This window comes from Miniopterus schreibersii (assembly GCF_964146895.1).
Source record: "Miniopterus schreibersii genome assembly, chromosome: 9".
In the NCBI taxonomy this organism is placed as follows: domain Eukaryota; kingdom Metazoa; phylum Chordata; class Mammalia; order Chiroptera; family Miniopteridae; genus Miniopterus; species Miniopterus schreibersii.
Window position 1 is genome coordinate 58,742,441 of NC_138118.1, and position 20,533 is coordinate 58,762,973.

Sequence of the window (20,533 nt, forward strand, 5' to 3'; positions counted from 1 at the left end):
TAAAAAAGAGAGGGGGTGCATTGTCATACTGGACTGATCATTTTTTTCGCATTGTCTAATAAGTACAGTAATTGAGAAACTGAAAATTTCTAAAAAATGAGAAACAGGTTTTATGTCAGCTGTTCTAAGAGACCTTTTAAACTTGTTCCCAGTTTCAAAATCACTTTGTCAAATTTATTAGACGTTTTCAGATAGACTGGTAGAGCTTAATGGACCTAAGTAAGATTACCATGCACTTTAAAATGAAACATTTGTTAGTATGTATTTTTATGATTTGGAAAGAATATCCTATTGATATTTTTAAAGATTCCTTGAGGTTATCCATAATATTATGACTTCCATTTAACTTATTTGTATAAGCAATAATCTTGCACATTAACATGGAGAGATATTTGCATGTATGTTTTCTTTTGAAGTGCAAGTATGACTTTTGCTGGATTTGCCTAGAAGAATGGAAAAAGCATAGTTCGTCCACAGGCGGTTATTACAGATGTACTCGCTATGAAGTCATTCAGCATGTAGAGGAGCAATCTAAGGAAATGACTGTGGAGGTAAAGAACACTGTTTAAGCCAACACTTCTTGCTAAGCTACTTAATACCATTGCAAGTATTTTGCATTTCTTCTTTTCCCATCTTCATCGTAATGAGGCATTAAATTGAATACACTTTAGAGTAGCCTTAATTTAAACAAAATAGCTCTATAAACGAGAGCTGTTTTAAAATTTTTTTCTTTTTTTATATTGAGGATAAGAAAAGTTATGTATCCCAGCCTTCCTCTATAATGACTTAAAAACAATTCTTTTATTAAAGTATAGTTGACATTTAACATTGTATTAATTTCAGGTGTACAACATAGTGATTCGACATTTATATACCAAAATTTTGGTCACCAAAATAAGCCTAGTGACCATCTATCACCATACAAAGTTATTATGATATTATTAACTCTATTTTCTGTACTATACATTACGTCCCCATGACAAACATTTTTAACATAATGTCAGCAATATAGTATTATGTTATAGTACATAATATCTTAGTCTGCTTGACTGCCATAACAAAATATAGATTAGGTGGCTTAAACACAAAAATTTATTTCTCACAGTTCTGGAAACTAGGAAGTATAAGACCAAGATTCCTGCCACTTCAATTTCTGGTGGTGACCCCTCCTGGCTTGCAGACAGCTCTGCTTTTGCTTTGTCTTCACATGGTGGATAGAGAGCTCTGGTGTCTCTTCCTCACCTTATAAGGGCACTATGTCTGTGGAATTAGGACCCCATCCTAATAACCTTCATCACCTCACAGGCTTTCTCTCCATTGGGGTTAGGGCTTCAACATGAATTTGGGTCACAGTTCAGTTCACAGTGATAAGCAGTGTAATAAAACACTGAAGATAGGATGAGTGTGGGGCTTGAGGGGCATCTTTGCCTTAGCTCTGGGGTTGTGGATTTAGGGGTTTGTCACAGGGAACACAAATGCAGGACTTTGTTCTGGGAGCCTTTCAAATGTATTGGTTATTATATTCTCTCAGTAAAATAGTAAGTCTGTATAAATTACCACTATTACTAATAAAATCTTTAAGTGATCAAAAAACCCAATTTTAAGAGCTAGTACTTTTATTTATAAAAGTCACTGACGGAGTTTTGTTTCCTAGGCTGAGAAAAAACACAAACGGTTTCAGGAACTGGACAGATTTATGCACTATTACACGAGATTTAAAAACCATGAGCATAGCTATCAGGTATGTCTCAAATCACTTCAAATGCACAGAATTACACTGTTGTGGATAAATAAAGAGAATGTTATAAATTATTTATTTCTGTTTCTTTAGTTAGAACAACGCCTTCTTAAAACAGCCAAAGAAAAGATGGAGCAATTGAGTAGAGCTCTCAAAGAAAGTAAGTTATAAGTGGCATATGTGATAATAAATGTAAAATAGCCTTTGATGCTTATTAAGTCAGTCACTTCATTGGTAGGAACTTAAGGCCCTTAAAAGGATACATTATCTCCATTAGCTCATTGTGATACTGTTTGGAGTTCTCTAAAGCCCAGAGTGCAGCTTAGCATTTGAGGCCTCTGTGATTAGATTTTCTGCCTGGCTTACCTCATCTCCTCATAATGCAGCCTGCGCTGTTAGCAGATAAACACACATCGTGGTTTTGTTTATTTTGTTCCACGGCTGATGCTCTACAATGTTGGGAAAAGTAGATGGGCCCTACAAGTCATCCCTGACCTAGTGAAAAGAGCAAGATCTGCATGCCACCCAGTTGTCTGTGGCTGAATTCCCAGAGTTGTGAGAAAATTTAGCAGAGTGCCTAGTGGAGGGGAAATCAAGGACAGATTGGGGAGAAATCATCTTGCTGGTAAATAATAGACACTGGAGTCAAAAAGCAAAGACATGAGATAGGACAAACTTATGGATCCTGACATGGAAGTTCAAAAAGAACATTCCTAAAAATGGAATTAGAATATAGTATCTCACAAAAGTATAATATAATACCTCACAATGACCACACGGATTATAGGTTCTGGCAGTTTGTTTTAGTCACATTTGTAAAATAATCAAAGCTTATATATAAAAGATATTAAGCCTAAAAAATATGATCAATTATATGTATGTTTTCTTCAGTTTATAAAAGTAGTGTGTGCTAACACCCTTTTTATGAGGATAATTTCCTAATTAAGACAATAACCATATATGTCAATAGCAGCTTAGTCTCCTTATTAGTTATTACTTCTTAGACTTTGGTAATGACGTAACTATATCACACCAATATCAAACTCTTGAAGGATTGTCCATGGTACAAATTGAAAAGAAAAACCACTCACAGGTTCTACAGTTCTTCAGCAGGGATTTTGTCTGTTGCATCACTGATGTATTCCTAATGCTTAGAACAGTGCTTAACCCACTGTAAACATTTAGTAGATACTTGTAGGTGTGAATTACTGTTTCTTCAGTCTTCTGCAGGCTCTAGACAGCAGAGTAAGATATGAAAGAACTAAAAGACATAAGGATTAGAAAGGAGAAACAAAACTTCACCCACTTGCCGTATTGAGGAGGGGGGGTGTGTTTTGTTTTTCTTTTTTTACACCTTAGTTCAGATGCCTGCGCTAGGACAGGTATTTTGGGATGGTCTGTATTTCAGTGTGTGTACATACCTGTGTAATTTCTTTCTACAGACGTACAGAATAATCTTACGTTCAGAAGTACTTATGAGTTAGATTCTGCTGCTTAATTTTGATTTATTTGTAGTTAAGGAAAAAGCTAGAGTGGTATAATATTTTGGGAGGAAACACTCTTAGGTTTTAGGCAGTTTCTCCTTCCCTCTTCATCCCCTCCCTCCTTTGTCTCTCTCCATGAAGTTTTCCATTTCCTAGCATTAGTTACTTAGTTGTTCGAGTGTTGTGTCTTTTCCTCCTTACAGTGTTGTTTTTATAGAGGCATAACTTGTTTTTTGTTTTTGTTTATTAGCAAAGCATTTGTTCTAGCTCTTAATTAGCAAAGTTCCACCAGGGATAAGCTAAAAAACTTAGTAAAGCAAAGCATGGGACCTTTGAGTTGACCTAAAGCTAGATTGGTTGCCAACTGGTTAGAACAGAATCCATGATCGGTGTGGTGTGTGCCTTCATGACTGCCACAGGGCTCCTGGGCTACTGGGTGTGTTTCTTTTATAAATACATACAAATCACACATAAGTCTCCTAGGTAGGTTTTTATTCTAGTTCAGATAAATACTATTATGCAGCTACTTCAAGCTGTTTCTTCTTAGGGGCCCCTTTTTTTTTCCAGTTGTGTGATTAACTTTATAATAGCATATTTGCAAAAAACTTTTTCACCGTGCCTGATTTACTTCCTAGCTGAGGGAAGCTGTCCAGATACCACTTTTATTGAAGATGCAGTTCACGTGCTCTTAAAAACTCGACGCATCCTCAAGTGTTCTTATCCCTATGGATTCTTCTTAGAAGCTAAAAGCACAAAGAAAGAAATTTTTGAACTCATGCAAGTAAGATATTCTTTTTAAATTAAATTTAAATGCAGTTATGAAAAACAGATTTTCTCCTTTTTTGACCACTTAACTAAGTTTTATCTTATTTGGTCTGACTAGTAAACAATTTTGTTTTCATTTTCAGAATGGTTTTTAAATAAAGAAAAGTTTACCAGTAATAAGCTGAAATTTTTTTTTATGTTTAAATTTGTCACTCTGCAGATCTGAATGAATTCTGAGCTATGCAAACATTTCTACCACATTTATTTCTTTATTTTAAACTGGTTGAGATTGAAATCTGGCCTAATCCTAATTAGATAATTAGGATTTTATCTTCAGAAATGGGGAGAAAAACATATTGTATACTAAATGGGAAAGTTGGTATTTGCCAGTTTATTTTAAGAGTACAACTAAAAAAGTTACAGGACTTAAAAAATCAAAACACCTAAGTCAGCTGACATTCTGTGACTGACCAACTTCATTATATATTCCTCTTTTGTTTTTAAAGACACCAAATTTTCACCTCTTGCTACAGTTTTCATGTCATCCCTTTGAATTGCCCTCTTCTAATGCATGTCCTGTATTTCTTTCAATTCTCAATATTCATTTCTCCATGAAGCCTTCAAACCTGACCCCACATCACAGGGGTCTCGCCTTGCCTCACATTCCTCCAGCATTTACATACAGTCTGCACCACACATCCTGCATTTGCATGTATAGTGACTTGACTTGAAATTTATTAGTTTTTTCCACATAGACACATTATAAATTCCTTATACACAGCTGGTGTACTCACTACTTGTGCGTGATCCATACCAACTACTTTGCTATAAACACCTATCAAATGAGTGCTGATTTCCTGTAATGCGTGAAATAGAAAAACATGTTAAATGCAAAGTTACTTCAAAGTGTGCATTAATTTCTGACTTCAAAAGAGTTAGAGTTAGCTGAGAAACCAGATAGACACTGGATTTGCTATTTGGGTTTGCTATTGACTAATACGCTCAGCCTATTTTTTTTTTTCTCTTCTTACCATAGACAGACCTAGAAATGGTCACTGAAGACCTTGCCCAAAAAGTCAATAGGCCTTACCTTCGCACACCCCGCCACAAGATCATCAAGGCGGCATGCCTTGTACAGCAGAAGAGGCAGGAATTCCTGGCATCCGTGGCTCGGGGAGTTGCTCCTGCAGACTCACCTGAAGCTCCTAAGCGCAGGTAAAAGGGATGCACACTGTGGAATCATCCTAGCTCCAGCCACAAACACCAGCAGGTTGATTTATACCCCACTAGGGTTTATATACCTAAAATATGGGTAGCTGGTAAAAGCATGGTAGCTTCTTTTTGGTGATTTTCCCCCAAGTACTATTTCTATTTTTTTCATTTTTTGTTTGTTATTGTGTAGTTTCTCACTAAGTTAGACTAGGTGAATTTCACACTTCAGTTAACTCATAATTCAGAGAGTATTCTAATGTGTCATTCCAGTATGTAATATGTGTAGTGATACAATAGCCATAAACATGTTGTAGAATTTGGAAGCCTTGCTAACTTGTCATGGTCATATTTGTATTTTGTGGTAAGAGATTGTGAAGAAATTAGAAACCTGATATTAGTAAAGTTATTTAAGTGATCCGTATTCATCCATTAAAGAACAGTTGAGTTTTGGTTGTTTCATATACTTATACTACTAATGCCATTTTAAATTGAAGTATATTTTTTTACTTATAATTACAAGCATTAGAAATTCCTTTGACCCTACATAAACATTTATAACCTAAAAATAGAAGCAGTAATAAAATACGCTGTTATAGCTGGTGATTTTTATTTTTCCACCATTTTACACAAACATAAAGTAACTTAGAATTTGAAAGAAATAGTGAAAGTATCATTTTAATTATATTCTATAATTGATCTACTTTGGCTAAGCAAGTTCCAAGCAGAGAAATTAAAAGTAATGTTCAAAGGGCAAGGGTCTGATTGATTGTACTTTGTAGTACTGGTAATAAATCAAATGGTATGTCTAATTTCTTTGTAGCTTTGCTGGTGGAACATGGGATTGGGAATATTTAGGATTTGCATCACCTGAGGTAATTGTTTTGTGGGGATTTGTTTTGTTGTGTTAATTATATTTTTCCTTAGTGCAACCCTGCTTGTATTTGCACCCTCTTCTGTTCTAAATCCTGAGATTGTCAGCAATGTTTTTCTTTTGTAATAAAACTGCTCAGCAGAGCCAATATTTAGATATTTATGGTATTGGGTTATGATCACATTATTAAATTCATCTCCCCTTTATCATTTTTAATTGCCAAACAGAATTAAGGCCAGTTTATAGCATGCATTTTTGGAAAATGTCTTCAAATTGGTTAATAGAGATACAACTTTTATTAGAAATGCATTTCTAGTTGTAATATTGTTTCAGTCTGAATTTTTTTCTTAAGTTAGTGAAATAACCTGAGAGAATTGATTTATAATCAGTTGCTAAGGTGGAAACTTGACATTAGTGATGTTTATGCAGTAAGAAATGCTTTGCTTAGTTGCTTTCTGCTTCTCTCTAAGATTTTTGCACTCTTCTTGTTTTTTGTTTGTTGTTATATACCATTTTAAAATACTAACACTGCAAATAGTAGTTGCTGCAAATAAAAACGAGACAGAGTGAAAATCTTAATCACATTGCTATTATCCAAGATTTAAATTGCCACTGTCATGTTGAGTCTGATTTTTAAATGGTTTTAGCAGTTCTCTCTGCTTTGTCTTCTTCCTCGCTCTTTTATACCATAAGCTTTTAACTTTAATTCTTGGAAGGAGAGGGACAAATACTGAATCCTTTGTTTATCATGTATAGCCTGTTTTTTACCTACAACTACAAGACAGTGAAATTGATTATTATCCAGAAATGATTGTGGCTTATTTAAATCAGATACTTTCTCTTTTCAGCTACTGAGGATACTTGCAATCACCTTGTTGCCTTTTGTGTTGGTAGATATATCCAAGAAAATACCCACTTGAGAAAACAGCTTGTGCTTGGAGCTCTGATATGGGAATTTTAAATTCACTTAAATTTCTACAAAAATTTAAAATCTTAATTAAATGTCTATTGTAAAACAAATTATGAGCCCCTTCTTTACCTGATCTGTGCTTATTCTTTCTATGTTATAATTACAGCTTTGGGGATTTTGGGGAAAATGTTTACATAAAAGGAAAAATAAACAATCTTCAATTATCAGAAACAAGAGTACTGAAGCTTTCAGAATTTCAAGGTAGAAACAATTTAGCAAAAAGAAAACTTTACCATTGTAGTCACCATCATGTATGCATCATCTTGCAACTGCTGGCTCACAGTAACTTTAGGAACCCTGATATACTTGCCCTTGACTATTTTGGACCTGCTAATATGACTGACACAGATTCATTTTGTGAAAAATAGGAAGATTTGCCACCTCACATGGGGATATTTATAAATAAATTATTGAGCTTTTGTTCTCCAGGGATTGAGAATTGTGAAAGTATAAATAACAATTCCTTCTTAAATTTATTTTTTATGAGTTAATATATTTTACAAGAATTATTTAACTCACTTTTACTGTTCTCTTCTTTAAAGTCTTAGGCACATTGAAACACCAAGCTTTTATGTAAACCATATTGCAAGTCTAAAGAATTACCACACAGTGTGAAACTTTAAAATTTTGCATGTGTGTTACTGTCAAGTAACTGCCAAAGTTTTATCTTTAAAAGTTAGCTTTATATAGCCTGAAAAAATATATATTTTTTTTATTCCAGTAGACTTTTAGGTTGAATTTATCTTTTTTTCAGCAAAGTTAATTCCATCTTAGTCTTTTTTAGTTAAACTGAATGAGTCCATGACAAGCAAAAATATTTGTTTAGAACCACTTTAAAGGCAGTGGGGCCCAGAGGAAAGATCATATCTTGAAGTCTAAGGGACACCGAAATGCAAGGTCTAGCTCAGGAACTTGTTAGACCTTGGAGTTCTGGCAGGCTTAGAGCATCTCTTTACGTCACTGACAAAATTGATACTCAGTTAATGCTAGCGATTATTATTTAAAACAAAAATCCCCTAGCACCTTTTTTTTCTATAAAACTTAGAATCTCTTAATCTTCTCTGTAGCCTTAACACTCTCAAACCATTTGGAGTATTCCGACTAAAGCCTTTTCATATGCTTACTTGAAGATCTTAGGTATCCTTGGACATTTTCAGATAAGTTTAATTTTAGGAGAACAAATTTTAAAAGCCTATTGCATCCTGAGAGAATGCTATGTGAGTTTTCTGTCAAAAAAATTATATAACAAGTTTCTTTTACAGTTTTTAAACTTTCATTTTTATAAATTGGAAATATGCATATTCTATGGTCAGTAATAGCTTATTTAATTCAGAATAACTTTGTACCATTATCAGATATACAAAGTAAATAAATGATCCCTAAGTATAAGGCTTGAACTGAGATAAAAGTTACATGTCATCTTTGTCTAAGGAATGTGGTGTTGGATCCTACACCTCCAGGCAAAGAGGACATGATACCCCAGCAAAGCAGGAAATTTTAAAGAAGCTAAATAATCCCTCCAGGCACTTGTGTCTTTTATGCATTTGTTCCTAATCTTGTAAGATGCCTACCACCTCTTACTAGGTTATACAGATGAAGGAGTGCAAAAAAGAAATTTAACCAGAGTGGTATGACGTGAAAGTTTTATTTGTGATGTAAAATCTGTCTTTGTTTATTTCAGTACTTTCACAATATAAGCATATTGAGGACTCAGGGGTAACAGGGATAGCCATAAACCTGAGGATCTTAGTGTTTATCATTGAAAGAATCTATAATAATACTCAAAATTAGCCTTCTTATGTTAGTGCCATGCACACTGGCCTCTCTTCTCATCTCTTGTGTCACTAAAATCTGGAAAAGTACATTTATACCCAGGAAATAGCAGGTAGCCCCAGGTTCTGCCCTTTGTAATGGCAAACCTACTTTAAACTGTTACCACAAATGTAAAATAAACTCAGGGATATCTACCCCAGTTGTGTTCTTCCCACATGTTAAATAGAAAACATTTCCCTGCCTGTGTTGTGGATAACCCCAGATATTAGCTGATATAGGAAGGAAGCCAAATAACAACATCTCATTTTGAAGCTAACCTTATGTTTTTCTCTTAACCTAGTCATTTGACTTGTGAATGTGATATGCCACAGTCCCCAAAGTACAAAACCTAACAATCTGACAAGGATTGAACAGTGTGTGCTTTTTTCTTTTCTTTCCATCTAATATATCATGGTCACTTTTTTAAAACCAGACCTCCAGGGAGAGCCTAATGTATATTAGTACAGTCGTTACAGGATGAGTTATAATATTAGATAACAAGACCCAGGCATATGAAATAAGGCTCAGTTGCAATCTAGCATTGGAGCTTGCAAGTATTCCCGATTTTCCCAGGCGATTGTAATGACTAGTTAAAATTTTTTTTTCCCTTTTCTGTTTTCTTAGCATGGCAAAACCTGAAGTTTCTTTTTCTAAAGCCAAGTGATTTTATAGTATGTATATAAAATCACACATTTTTCCCCATGGGGTAAAAAAGTATGCTTGTTGTTTATTTGCGTTAGAAAAATTGCATGCTCTCCTGTATTTTATAACCTCTGGTTTATGCAGGAATATGCTGAATTTCAGTATCGGAGGAGGCACAGAGGGCAGCGCAGGCGAGGAGACTTGCACAGTCTGCTCAGTAACCTTCCAGGCCCTGCTGAGCCAAGTGAAAGCACTTTAGGTAAGCTCTGGGTTTGGGTATGTTTTAATCTCTTAATTCTCTTGAATTTATCCTTAAAACTAAATAAGTGGTTGTGAAAGAGTTTGAAATTTAGATACGCAATGTATATGTAGCGGCTTCTAAGGTCACAGGGTACAAAAAACCCCGGGGGATTAAGAACGTGGGCTACAGAGTCAAACAGACCTGGGTTCATGACCCCATCTCTGCTGCAAATCACGGAGACACTTCATTTGAGTCACTGAACCTCCAAGCTTCCGTCTTCTCATTCTAAAGAAGCAATACGGATAGTGCCACTAAGGGGCCAATCATGAGCTTTAAATGAGATAATGGGTGTAAAATCCGTAAGCATGAGTAGTACCTAGTGAGCACTCATAAATTGTAGCTGTTGGTTACTGTTACTGTTACTATGTTCGTGGAGTGTTTTTCTCTTAGCCTCAGTTCTCCTATAAACATTCTTCAAAAGAGAAAATTTCTGGTATTAGAGATAAATTATTTTAATTATCAATCTTTAAATGATAGATTATAATTGAAAGTCTTTACAATGTCAGCAGAGCATCTTTAGTAAGTAGATCAATGAGCCTGAAGATTTGTTCTTCAGGCATTGTAGTTCCCAAATTCTTTTTATTTAAATTAAAAAAATCTGAAAACTAAAACACCTTTATTAATTACTGCTTAAGAAAACAAAGGAATGGATGGTAGCATTAGCCTTTTTGAATGGAACCATATGTAGTGCAAACAAAAATGCAAAAACTAATCATGGGTTTGAAGTAGATGGCATGAGATGTATATATTGTTGCTTCTGGTGAGACAGATACGTATGAGAAGCCCCTGGAAGATTAAGCGAATGTGTGAACACAAGTTTTCACCAGCACTCTAAGCGAAATTGGCAGTTTAACTAAAAAGATGTATGAAATCTGTATGGCTGAACTGTCTCTGTTACCACTTGCTCTGAAACAGATCTCCCAGAAGGCGGTAGTGGCCGCAGGCCAGGCACCTCCGTGGTCAGCTCTTCATCCATGAGCATGCTGCACAGCTCTTCCCTGCGTGACTACACCCCCGCCAGCCGCTCTGAGAACCAGGACTCTCTTCAGGTAGCCTTCCTGGTCAGCCTCATGACCCTTGCCTCTGCTTTTGCTCTGTTTGGCCTGGTTTCCTAATTTCACTTTTATTCCTTTCCTTTTTCTTCCTTCCATTCTAAACTATTTCAGGGATGTGCTACAGGGAAAGATACTTAGCTTAAGGAATTTTTTCCCCTATAACATGGACAAAGAGAAAACAAGTAAGATCTGAGTAGGTAAAATAATTATTCTGTATAAATAGAGGTAATATTATCTGTTAGGTTAAAAAAACAGTGGTAAACCTCATTGGGTTAAATCATTTTTCTTTTAAATTTTAAAGTGATTTTACCTTCTGTTGCCCTCAGGCTCTGAGTTCCTTGGATGAAGATGATCCCAATATACTTCTCGCAATACAGTTATCACTGCAAGAATCTGGGCTGGCCACCGATGAAGGAAGTAGAGACGTGCTCAGTAGTGAAGCTTCCTTAGGAGCTATAGGCACTTCTTTACCTTCCAGGCTGGACTCTGGCCCCAAGAACACAGATAGCCCTCCGGCTGTGGTGAGCAGCTGTGAGCTGTTGGAACTTGACGACAGCCTCTTGAGACTAGGAGCAGAAAGTGACCCATTTTCAACTGACACCCTGAGTTCACACCCTCTCAGTGAGGCAAGAAGTGAATTCTGTCCCTCATCCAGTGACGCTGACTCAGCTGGCCAGGACGCCGACATCGATGACAATCTCCTGGGCAATATCATGGCGTGGTTTCACGACATGAACCCACAGAGTATTGCCCTGATCCCTCCAGCGGCTACAGAGGCCAGTGCAGATTCCCCGCTCCCCTGTGTCAGAGATGGGTCAGAAGGCAGGAGGGATGTGGAACTGGTGCCGCCAGAAGAAGACTCAGTGTTTGAAGACGCTGTGGTCAGTGAAGGTAAAGGAACCCAAAGAGGAGAAGAAAACCCTTTGGAGGAGAACATTCTGGCTGGGGAAGCAACACCTCAAGCTGGTGAAAGTGGTACTGAGGAGGCCAGCAAGGGGGCTGGTTCAGATCTCTCCAGTCATACACCGCAAACCTCAAGTGACTGGCTTGAACAAGTACACTTAGTGTGAGCCGCACACCCTCGGGGCTCCAAGCGAATCGCAGGTACCGGTGGCATGCTAGTGGAGTGTGCTTTATAGAGACTGGATCCACTTAATTCTAACTCAATCCTAAACCACTGACATTAGGATTAAATACGATGAGTTCCCTTGAATGGTAGCTTCATTTCGGAGTTTAACCTCACAGGGAATTTCTTTTGTATTTAATTGGATAGCTTTCCCCTTTTTGCTGACAAAAAAAAAAAGAGCAGGAGAGAGAGAAATACAAGCAGAGTAAGTAGGTTAGATTCCACACTCTAAGAAAATGCAGTCCTCTCTTGAGCCTAAGGTCGGCAGTACTTAAATGGAACATTTAAATTAAAGGCTTACTCCCTCATCCTTGGGTGGCTTTCCTCTTTTTTTAAAAAAAAAGATTGTCTTCATTTTAGAAGTTATTTTGGACAGATCTGGTAACACGGAGTTTCTCAATCTCTTTGTGCTCTTCCGTAACTTCCTGCCTTTTTGTCTGAGCAGTGTGAATCCAAGTGTCCAAAGCTTCTCTTTAGTGCTACATCTCCCACAATGTAATTAGTTTTCATTTTCACATGAGTCAAAAATTTCTTTTCATGTCTTACAGTCCACTTGTGCCAAACTCTGACTCGTGCGCTAAGAAGGCATTCAGGTGTGTGGCGTCCTAGCGGGCTCCAGAGCAGTTTCAGCATTCTCGGGAGTAAAAGGTGCCACTTGGTAGCAATGAAATTCCAGACTTTAATGGGCTTTTGTTGCCATGGAGACTGCATTTAAATAAATGTAGCCTGTAGCTTAAGTTAACTAAACCTAATGCTGCTGTTAAAAACAGTTTATTTTAATATTAAAATACAGTTGATTAGCAACAGCGGTGCTGTATTTTAAGAGACACTTTATTGGAAGTGCAATCATAGTTCTTTGTTTTCACAATTTTACAGTGCATTCTAATTACTAATGGGTGCAATTACTTTTAATGGTAAGTGTTTTATAAAATAGAAATAAAAGTGGCGTTTTCATGAGTTATAGTAAATCCCACGATTATTAAAAAGTCTAATAAAACATCCTGCGCAACATGGTACCGTGCCTTTGCCTAACCTCAATGAATAGTTGCCAGTTAAATAAGTGAGTCATTCAGATTTCAGTGTCTCTTCTGAAGTAACTACGCTATGAATTGCAAAGACCTCCATAAACCACCCATGGCCTTGCCTTTCCAGTCAATATAACAATTAAATGTTCAATCCGTTTGTTTGCCTCAATAGCAAATGCTGACATGTGTTTGTTCTGTTGCACAACACTCATTTGCTGTGTAATTACTGTTTAGTGTTGAAAAAAATCAACTTCCTGGTTATCAGTGTCTTACTGTGAAGAAAATACTGGTCTTGATTGTGATTGAGATACAGTGGTACAATGCGTAATTAAAACTAGAGTAAAATGTTGGAATGGCTGTTTTACTTACATATTCTCCAAACTAGCATAACGTAAGCAAAATAGATGTGCAACACTCCATTTAATGTTTTGCCAGATTCTTACCAGAAGTCTACAGATACCAAACTTTCAGTACCGAGTTTATACAGGCAAGTCCTGGGCTGGGTGAAAGGCTACGTCAGTATTGACGCCCATATGCGCTGTGATTACAGTTTCTGTTACATCTTCTTCCCCAGACACTACTTTTGAAATATTCTTGTATTTGGAACTTGTGCAGCGAGGACATTATACTGTTTAATATTCCCAGGGTCCCCTGGAGTGAAAACTGTGTGGGAACTGTTCCTGTGCTTTGGACCTCCCACATCCGCATGGGTTTTTATTTCCGCAATTATCAGAAACATTGATATCAGCCCTTATTAAACTTTGTTGGGGTAAATATTAACTTTTATCTATAATGTATTACTTACTGTATATTAAACTGAAATAGTCCTTTAAAGGATTTTTTTAGAAATTTATTTTGGATTAAAAATATCAAGACCAATCAGTTTTTAGACCAAGTTGTAATTTTTCAATAGAAAGTGTCTTTGTGTCCTATCGAGGCGACTTGGGGAGCTGCAGTAGGTACAGAAGTGCTGCGTGGAGGCGGCGACGCGTGTTCCTGCGAGTTTGGCTCCTGGCGCCTTATGCAGTAAGTAGCCCTGGTTTCTGTGGTAGTCTCTCCTGAACGTGAGGAAAGGTCGCTATTCAGTTTGTATTTCCTTGCTACATGTTTTAAAAAATATCATAGTCATTGACTTTACAGTTCAGAAATAAAATTTGGCAAAGCCTATTTTGTAAACAAGTTAATTTTATAATGTAAAAGGAGATTACTCTACCCTTGACTTGTTATTTGCACTTTCATAGTCTATACTTGATACATTCCCCTTTATATATGGTAGGGTTCTGCAACCATGTAGATGTTCCGCCAAACGAATGCTGTTAATAATATGTAAAATTCTTTGATTAAACATTTATTACTTAAACTACATCACTTTTGTCTCGTTACATTATAGACTTTGTTTTAACCAAGTCAGGAAGCTGATTTTCTTCCAGTTAAATTCCCTCAAATATGATGGGATTAATTTGGATCCTGCATGTAATTGACCAGTGCCTAATATTTTTGACACTGAGCATTTCATACCCCAGAACAGTGTATTTCGTTCTAGAAAGATGTAAGTGGCTCTTTCTAGACTATTACATGGCTGTCCTTATTTTAGGCACTGCAGTAGTCATACTCTTAAAGAAAGGTGGGCCAGAAAGGCTTGCTTTTGCTCTCTGTTCCACCTAGGACTGACTGGTAGCTCACAAACTGAGTGGTGGCCAAACTTTTGCAGGAATTCTTCAGTCTTTAAAACTAATTTGAAAATATTCTCGATCAGCCTGTGTGTTCTCTTTTAGCCAGCTGTTGCATAAGGGCCTAGCCTGTGTGAGGCATCAGTTTACAGACTGGCTGAGAGAGAGATTAATGAGAGAGTGAACAGAGCACAATACAGAACGGGAGAATCACTGGACAAGACAGTCCAGTTCTGCTGCACCTACACATCTTGGGTGTGCCAAGACTGCGAGGCCTGCAACAAAATCGCCGGGGCCATTCACACAGCTTGTAGCCCTACAGGGCAGGCTTGCTATAAAAGCATCGCCTTTCTGACTCGGTTCCTTAGATGCAGCACAAACCCACTGCACACTTGGTGTTCACCTGGCCCATAACGTTGCTCCTGTGGACCTGGGGACAAGGGAACTGACATGCTAATGCTCATTCTTCATGCTGTGCTGAGTGCTAAAGTCCTTTACCTCTGACCCAGATCTCCTGTCAGCATCCACAGAACTGATAGGCTGACCTGGTTTGTGAGCAGGGTAAAAGGAAATCCCTGACCTGGCAGTTTTGACAAGAAGGATGGGATGCTGACAGAAGTGGTTTTCTGCAAGAGGAACTGTGGCCAGGTTTGGGAATACTGTTTAAGACTCCCTGAAACCTATGTGGTAGCAACACTGGCCCACATGATAGATAAGGGGTGGGACAGAGTGAGGTTCCTGCTCTCCTACCTGTTACTGAACAGTTGAGCTCATGTTTGTTTACAGGCTTCAGGGCAAGAGGTAGGATTGAAACAAGCTGTGCAAGTGGTGCCTTGGTTGTTGCTCATTCCTGCAGGCGGGCAGAGGAAGAAATGTTTTTATGACAAGGAGTCGACAGTTCCTGTAGCCCTACCTGAAAGGCAGTGTGGCTGCACCTGCGGAGTCAGGGGGTCCCCAAGTGTAAAATAAATGGGATCAGCAATAAGAAACTTGCTGTTTGAGAGCCTTGAGTGGACTAAAAAGTCCATTTGGCTGGGCTGCAGGCAGTCACACCACTATCCAAATGCAAAAGGGAATGCAAAGCCTTGCCTAGCAGTGCCGGTCAGGCCGCCCTCGCCGCACCAGCCCTCACTTAGCCAGCGCGGAGGATGAGGGCTCAGCGCAGGAGCCACACAAGATGCCAAAGGCTGCGGGTAGACCGCAGTGTGCAGGGGCGGAGAGAAGGCCTGGGCCCTGGCTCGATGCCAACAGGCCTTACCACTGCCATGGGAGAGGTAGTTGTGCCAGTGTTCAGACACTGAGCCTGGAGCAAAGGGCTGAAGGAGAAAGAGGGCCTACAGTTACGTTTCCTCCCCACGGGCCAGCCTCCCCCCCCCCCCCGGCTCTTCACCCCCTTGGTTGAGAAAGAGGGTGATCTGACACCCATTTGTCACCTGGTTGTAGCTTCTGACTCACACACATTTTAGAAAAAGCATGTGGACACACTCAGTAGTGAGGAAGGGGGGCTTCCGTAGTGGCTTGGACCCTTTGGGTGATTCAGTGTAACGTTGTGGCTCCCAAATCCAAATGTCTAATGCAGTTGATGTTACGTGCCCATGAGTATCTGTCTCAGGTGTCAGGGACTGCCATATGTAGCGAAGTGATGGTGGAGCGTCAATTACTCCCTAACCCTTAGCCTGCCTCGTCCCATCTCTGGTGGTCCAGCAGAAACAATAGAGAATCCCAGGAGGAGAAAGCGAAATCACCTTTTTTTCCAACTTCCAGTATCTTTTATTTTTCCTAGAGCCCGGATGCAATTAACCTTGTCTTAAGGGGAAGAGTTGTCTGTCCCTATAGTAAAAGGCTATGGGAGGTTAGTGCAGCACTTCACAGGGTGGGACACAGGCAAAGAGTAACTTTATGTGTAAGCTGATTTATAAAGGCCATAATATTTAAGTCCACGTGTTGCATACAAAATTTTGTGTAGTGACATCAATATTGAATAAACTTGTTGGTATGTCATATTCTGGTTTTACACTTACTGGCAATCACTTGTTTTGGCAACCTTAGCACTCAGGCCATTTTCCAGCACAACATCGCCACCTGCCTGCCACAGCCACCAAGTACACCCATTTTTGTTTGCTTTTTTCTGTTTCATTTATCTTTATTGTTGAAAGGATTACAGATATTCCCCCCCCCCCCCCCATTGATCTTCACCCCCCACCCGCTCCACCCCCAGGCCTTCCCCATACAATTGTGTGTGTCCGTGGAAGTTCACCCATTTTGTGGAAAGGAAGCCATTAACCTCCTAGGTGCTCGTTGAAACTGAACACCTGACCCACGAGGCCTTGTGTGTCACCTGGCGTGACATCTCCACTGCCGGGTGGGTGAACTGCAACTGCAGAATTAACATGGGCCCAGCAGGCCTTGCAAGTAAAACAGAAATGGTATGTTTGGGAGTGCAGCTAGCCTGACCATAACAGTATCTTAATTTTACATGAAAAAATAGTAGCTACCCCTTTAAGGGATATTTTGTGCCCAACTTAACTGCCTGAAATAAAGCCACTGGTATATTAGGGGTCTCAATTCACAGGTGCCTGGGCTAGGTTCGACCACTCGGCAGCAATTTCTACCAAATCCCAGCAACCTCTTCTTGCAGCTATAGAGAAGAAAAGTCCAAAATTTATATGGAAAGGCAAAGCAACTAAAATGGCTAAAACTATTTTAAAGAATAAAAATGAAGTGGGAGGAGTCATTCTACCCAATTTCAAGACTACAGTAATCAAGACTATGATACTGGTGGAGGGATAGACACACAGATGGACTAAATGGAACAGAGAACCCAAAACAGCCCCACACAGGTGTCATCAGCTGATGCTGACAAAGGGGCAAAAGCGATGTGACAATGCGTTGGAATAGTCTTCAACAAATGGTGCTGCAACAGTGGGTTCTAAGATGCAAGAATGTGAACCTCTCCCTAAACCTTGTACTTTATATAAAACATAAAATGGATAAGAGATTTAAATGTAAAATACAAAACTTTTAGAAAAATAATAGAAAATCTTTATGATATAAGTTAAGCAGATAATTCTTCTCAAATTCTTATCAAAAGCATAATCCATAAAAGAAAACATTGATAAATTAGACTTCATCAAAATTTAAAACTTTGCAAAAGACCTTATGAAGATGCAAAGACAAGCTACAGAGTGAGAGAGAATACTTTCCAACTACATATCTAGAATATGTAAAGAACTCCTCAAAACTCAACAGTAAAAAAACAATACAATATGAAATGGACAAAAGACATGACATTTCACAGAAGATGATCATGGTTAAGAAAGAAGCACATGAAAAGATGTTCACTATCCATCAGGAAATGCAAGTTTAAACCACAAAACACATCCCACAGCTACCAGAACAGCTAAAATAAATAGTATCAACACCAGATGCTGGCAGGGATGCAGAGAAGCTGGATCACTCATACGTTGCTGTTGGGAATGTAAAATGGGACAGCCACCCGGGCTTGGTTTTTTTTAAAAACGAAGCATGTACTTACCATGACCCAGCGTTTGCACTCCAGGACATTTATCACAGAGAAGTGAAAACCTGGTCCACATAAAAACCTGTATACATTGTTTATAGCAGCTGTACTTGCAGTAGCCAAAAACTGGAATCCACCAAAATGGTCTGGAGCAGGTGAATGGTTACTTGTGCTATATCTATACAAAGGAACCCTACTCAGCAATGGAAGGGAACGAACTATTGACACAACTTGTAACAGCTTGGATGGACCTCAAGGGCATTATGCTGAGTGAAAAAAGCCAACCTTAAAATGTCACAGTGTAATTCCATTTATGTAACATTTTTTAAATGACAAAATAATAGAGATGGAAACAAATTAGTGGTCGCCAGGGGTTGGGGGGGGGCAGAGAGGTATGTATGTGACCATAAAGGTATGTATGTGACCACGTGGTGATGGAATAGTCTGTATGTTTGTTACATGAATGTACACGTGATAAAATAACTATACATATGGTACCAATGTCAATTTTCTGGTTTGTATGTTGTACATTTTGTAAGACATAACCACTGCAGGGGTGGTTAGGTAAAGAGTACACAGGGCCTCTGTTATCTCTGCAACTTCCTGTAAATCTGTAATTCAAAATAAAAAGTTTTTTAAAAAGATAAGCCAGATTTGGCATACGGACTATAGTTTGCTGACCCCGACTTTAGAACAATCAGGTCAGTGTTGCCTTAGTACATTGTGAGCTGTTAGTAGTGCTACAACGTGGGGACCGTTGAAGAGATCTTCAGCAGTTGGTTCATTTGTTTCAAGGACTTTGGTTAAGCAAATGATACTGAAACCGCCAATGTTCCTTCTTGGCAGGAATGTCAAATATGCCACAGCCCTTTGGCCGTTCACATTCCTTGAGCCTGTGCGTGCCTAATCAGTTCAATTCCTAATCAGGGCACATGCTGGGGTTTCGGGCTTGATCCCCAGTAGGAGGCGTGCAGGAAGCAGCCCACCCATAGTTCTCTCTCTCCCTCTCCTCTCTCTAAGAAATCAGTAAAAACATTGTTTTAAAAAAAAGAGGTGTGTCTTGCTCAAAGTCCTTACTAAAAGCAGAAATCAAAAGATTGTCATAGAAGCATTAGAATTTCTTTTCACCCAGCCATAGCCACTATGTGAGGGCACACACAGTACACGCACACAGTGGGGGGGGTGTGGCTGGGAACGTTGCTGAGACGACAGAAATGCCCACTGTGGTGCTGGGACAGCAGGAACTTGAGTGGGGAAAGAACTTGGCCAGCGTGCCCCTATTATATGCAGGAAGACTTTCTTGGTGCCCAGAGAATAAGCAAAACCTCAGGCTTTCAGGCTGAATTTGCTTTCCTGTGTGGAATTAATTCTCCATGACGTGGGTACCAAGGCCTCTGACAGGTGTACGCACAGTGATGATGCTTGTTAAGATATCCAGACCCAGAACTTTGGAGGGTCCTCCCAGGTTTTTTGCTGGATGGCTTTCAAGTCCCTTTCTGTTCTTCATGCTCACATCTCAACAGGTGGTGCCCATCTTCAGGGCTTTGCTGGTGGTAATGAGATTATAAACACAAGACGCTCCACCAGAGCTGTGGAGCTAGGGCTAACTGAACTGACAGGTCATCAGATAGTCAAGTGCGTGTGGCTATAGTGCTTGTGCTTAAATTCAGATATCCTACCTGGGATCTGTAGGTTTGGTTAAATACAGGCGTTAAGCTGTATGATGAATAGTTTGAGAGACACCAGAAGAGTCACCTAGTTTCCCCACCCTCCCCCCTGCACAGTTCACCCGTGCTGTAAAGATCCGCCCCGTCTGTGTCCCTCAGCAACATCATCAACCAGGTTATGTGTGTGAATAAAAAGTCAGCGCAAAATCTATGGCTCCTTGGTGGTGAATGGCACGGAGTTTCCATTTGGCAAGGTGAAAGACTTCTGGAGATCGGTTGCGCAATATTGTAAGTATACTTAATGCTGCTGAACTGTACACCTAAAAATGGTTAAGATGGTAAATTTTATTACGTGTATTTTATCACAATTAAAACTGAAATGAATTTTTTTAATACTATGGGACTTCAAAGGAGGCCAGTTGTCCCAGACGATCGGAGGAGGTGGTCTCTGCGTTACGCCCACAAGTAGAGGTGGGGCGGTGGGAATAACAGGTCCTTCGTGTACATTTACTTCATTAATCCTCTCCGCCCCGAGCAGGTGGGGACTGTTGCTTTCTCCAGTCCGACCCTGGGGCCCAGGAGAAAGACTGAGCACTTTGGCTTATCTTACCCTTAAAGCCAGGCTGTGCCAAAAGATTCCCACAGAACGTCCGAAGCGAGAGAAGAGATGGAATA

General features: G+C 39.1%; 1 protein-coding gene across 4 annotated transcripts in view; it reads left to right on the forward strand.

Moving 5' to 3' along the window:
* The window catches only part of ANKIB1 (ankyrin repeat and IBR domain containing 1), a 111,688-nt gene extending 97,322 nt beyond the window's left edge, over positions 1-14,366 (forward strand). For 2 of the 4 annotated variants that reach the window (XM_081147849.1, XM_081147852.1), the window contains 9 exons: positions 417-551; positions 1,655-1,741; positions 1,832-1,898; positions 3,858-4,003; positions 5,024-5,202; positions 6,020-6,071; positions 9,639-9,753; positions 10,711-10,844; positions 11,177-14,366. In XM_081147849.1, coding sequence (XP_081003975.1) covers positions 417-551; positions 1,655-1,741; positions 1,832-1,898; positions 3,858-4,003; positions 5,024-5,202; positions 6,020-6,071; positions 9,639-9,753; positions 10,711-10,844; positions 11,177-11,920 — 1,659 coding nt within the window. In that variant the 3' untranslated portion in view covers positions 11,921-14,366. The remainder of the gene's footprint in view (positions 1-416; positions 552-1,654; positions 1,742-1,831; positions 1,899-3,857; positions 4,004-5,023; positions 5,203-6,019; positions 6,072-9,638; positions 9,754-10,710; positions 10,845-11,176) is intronic. The other 2 variants (XM_081147850.1, XM_081147851.1) reach the window with 2 other exon arrangements.
* The last annotated feature ends 6,167 nt before the right edge of the window (positions 14,367-20,533 follow it).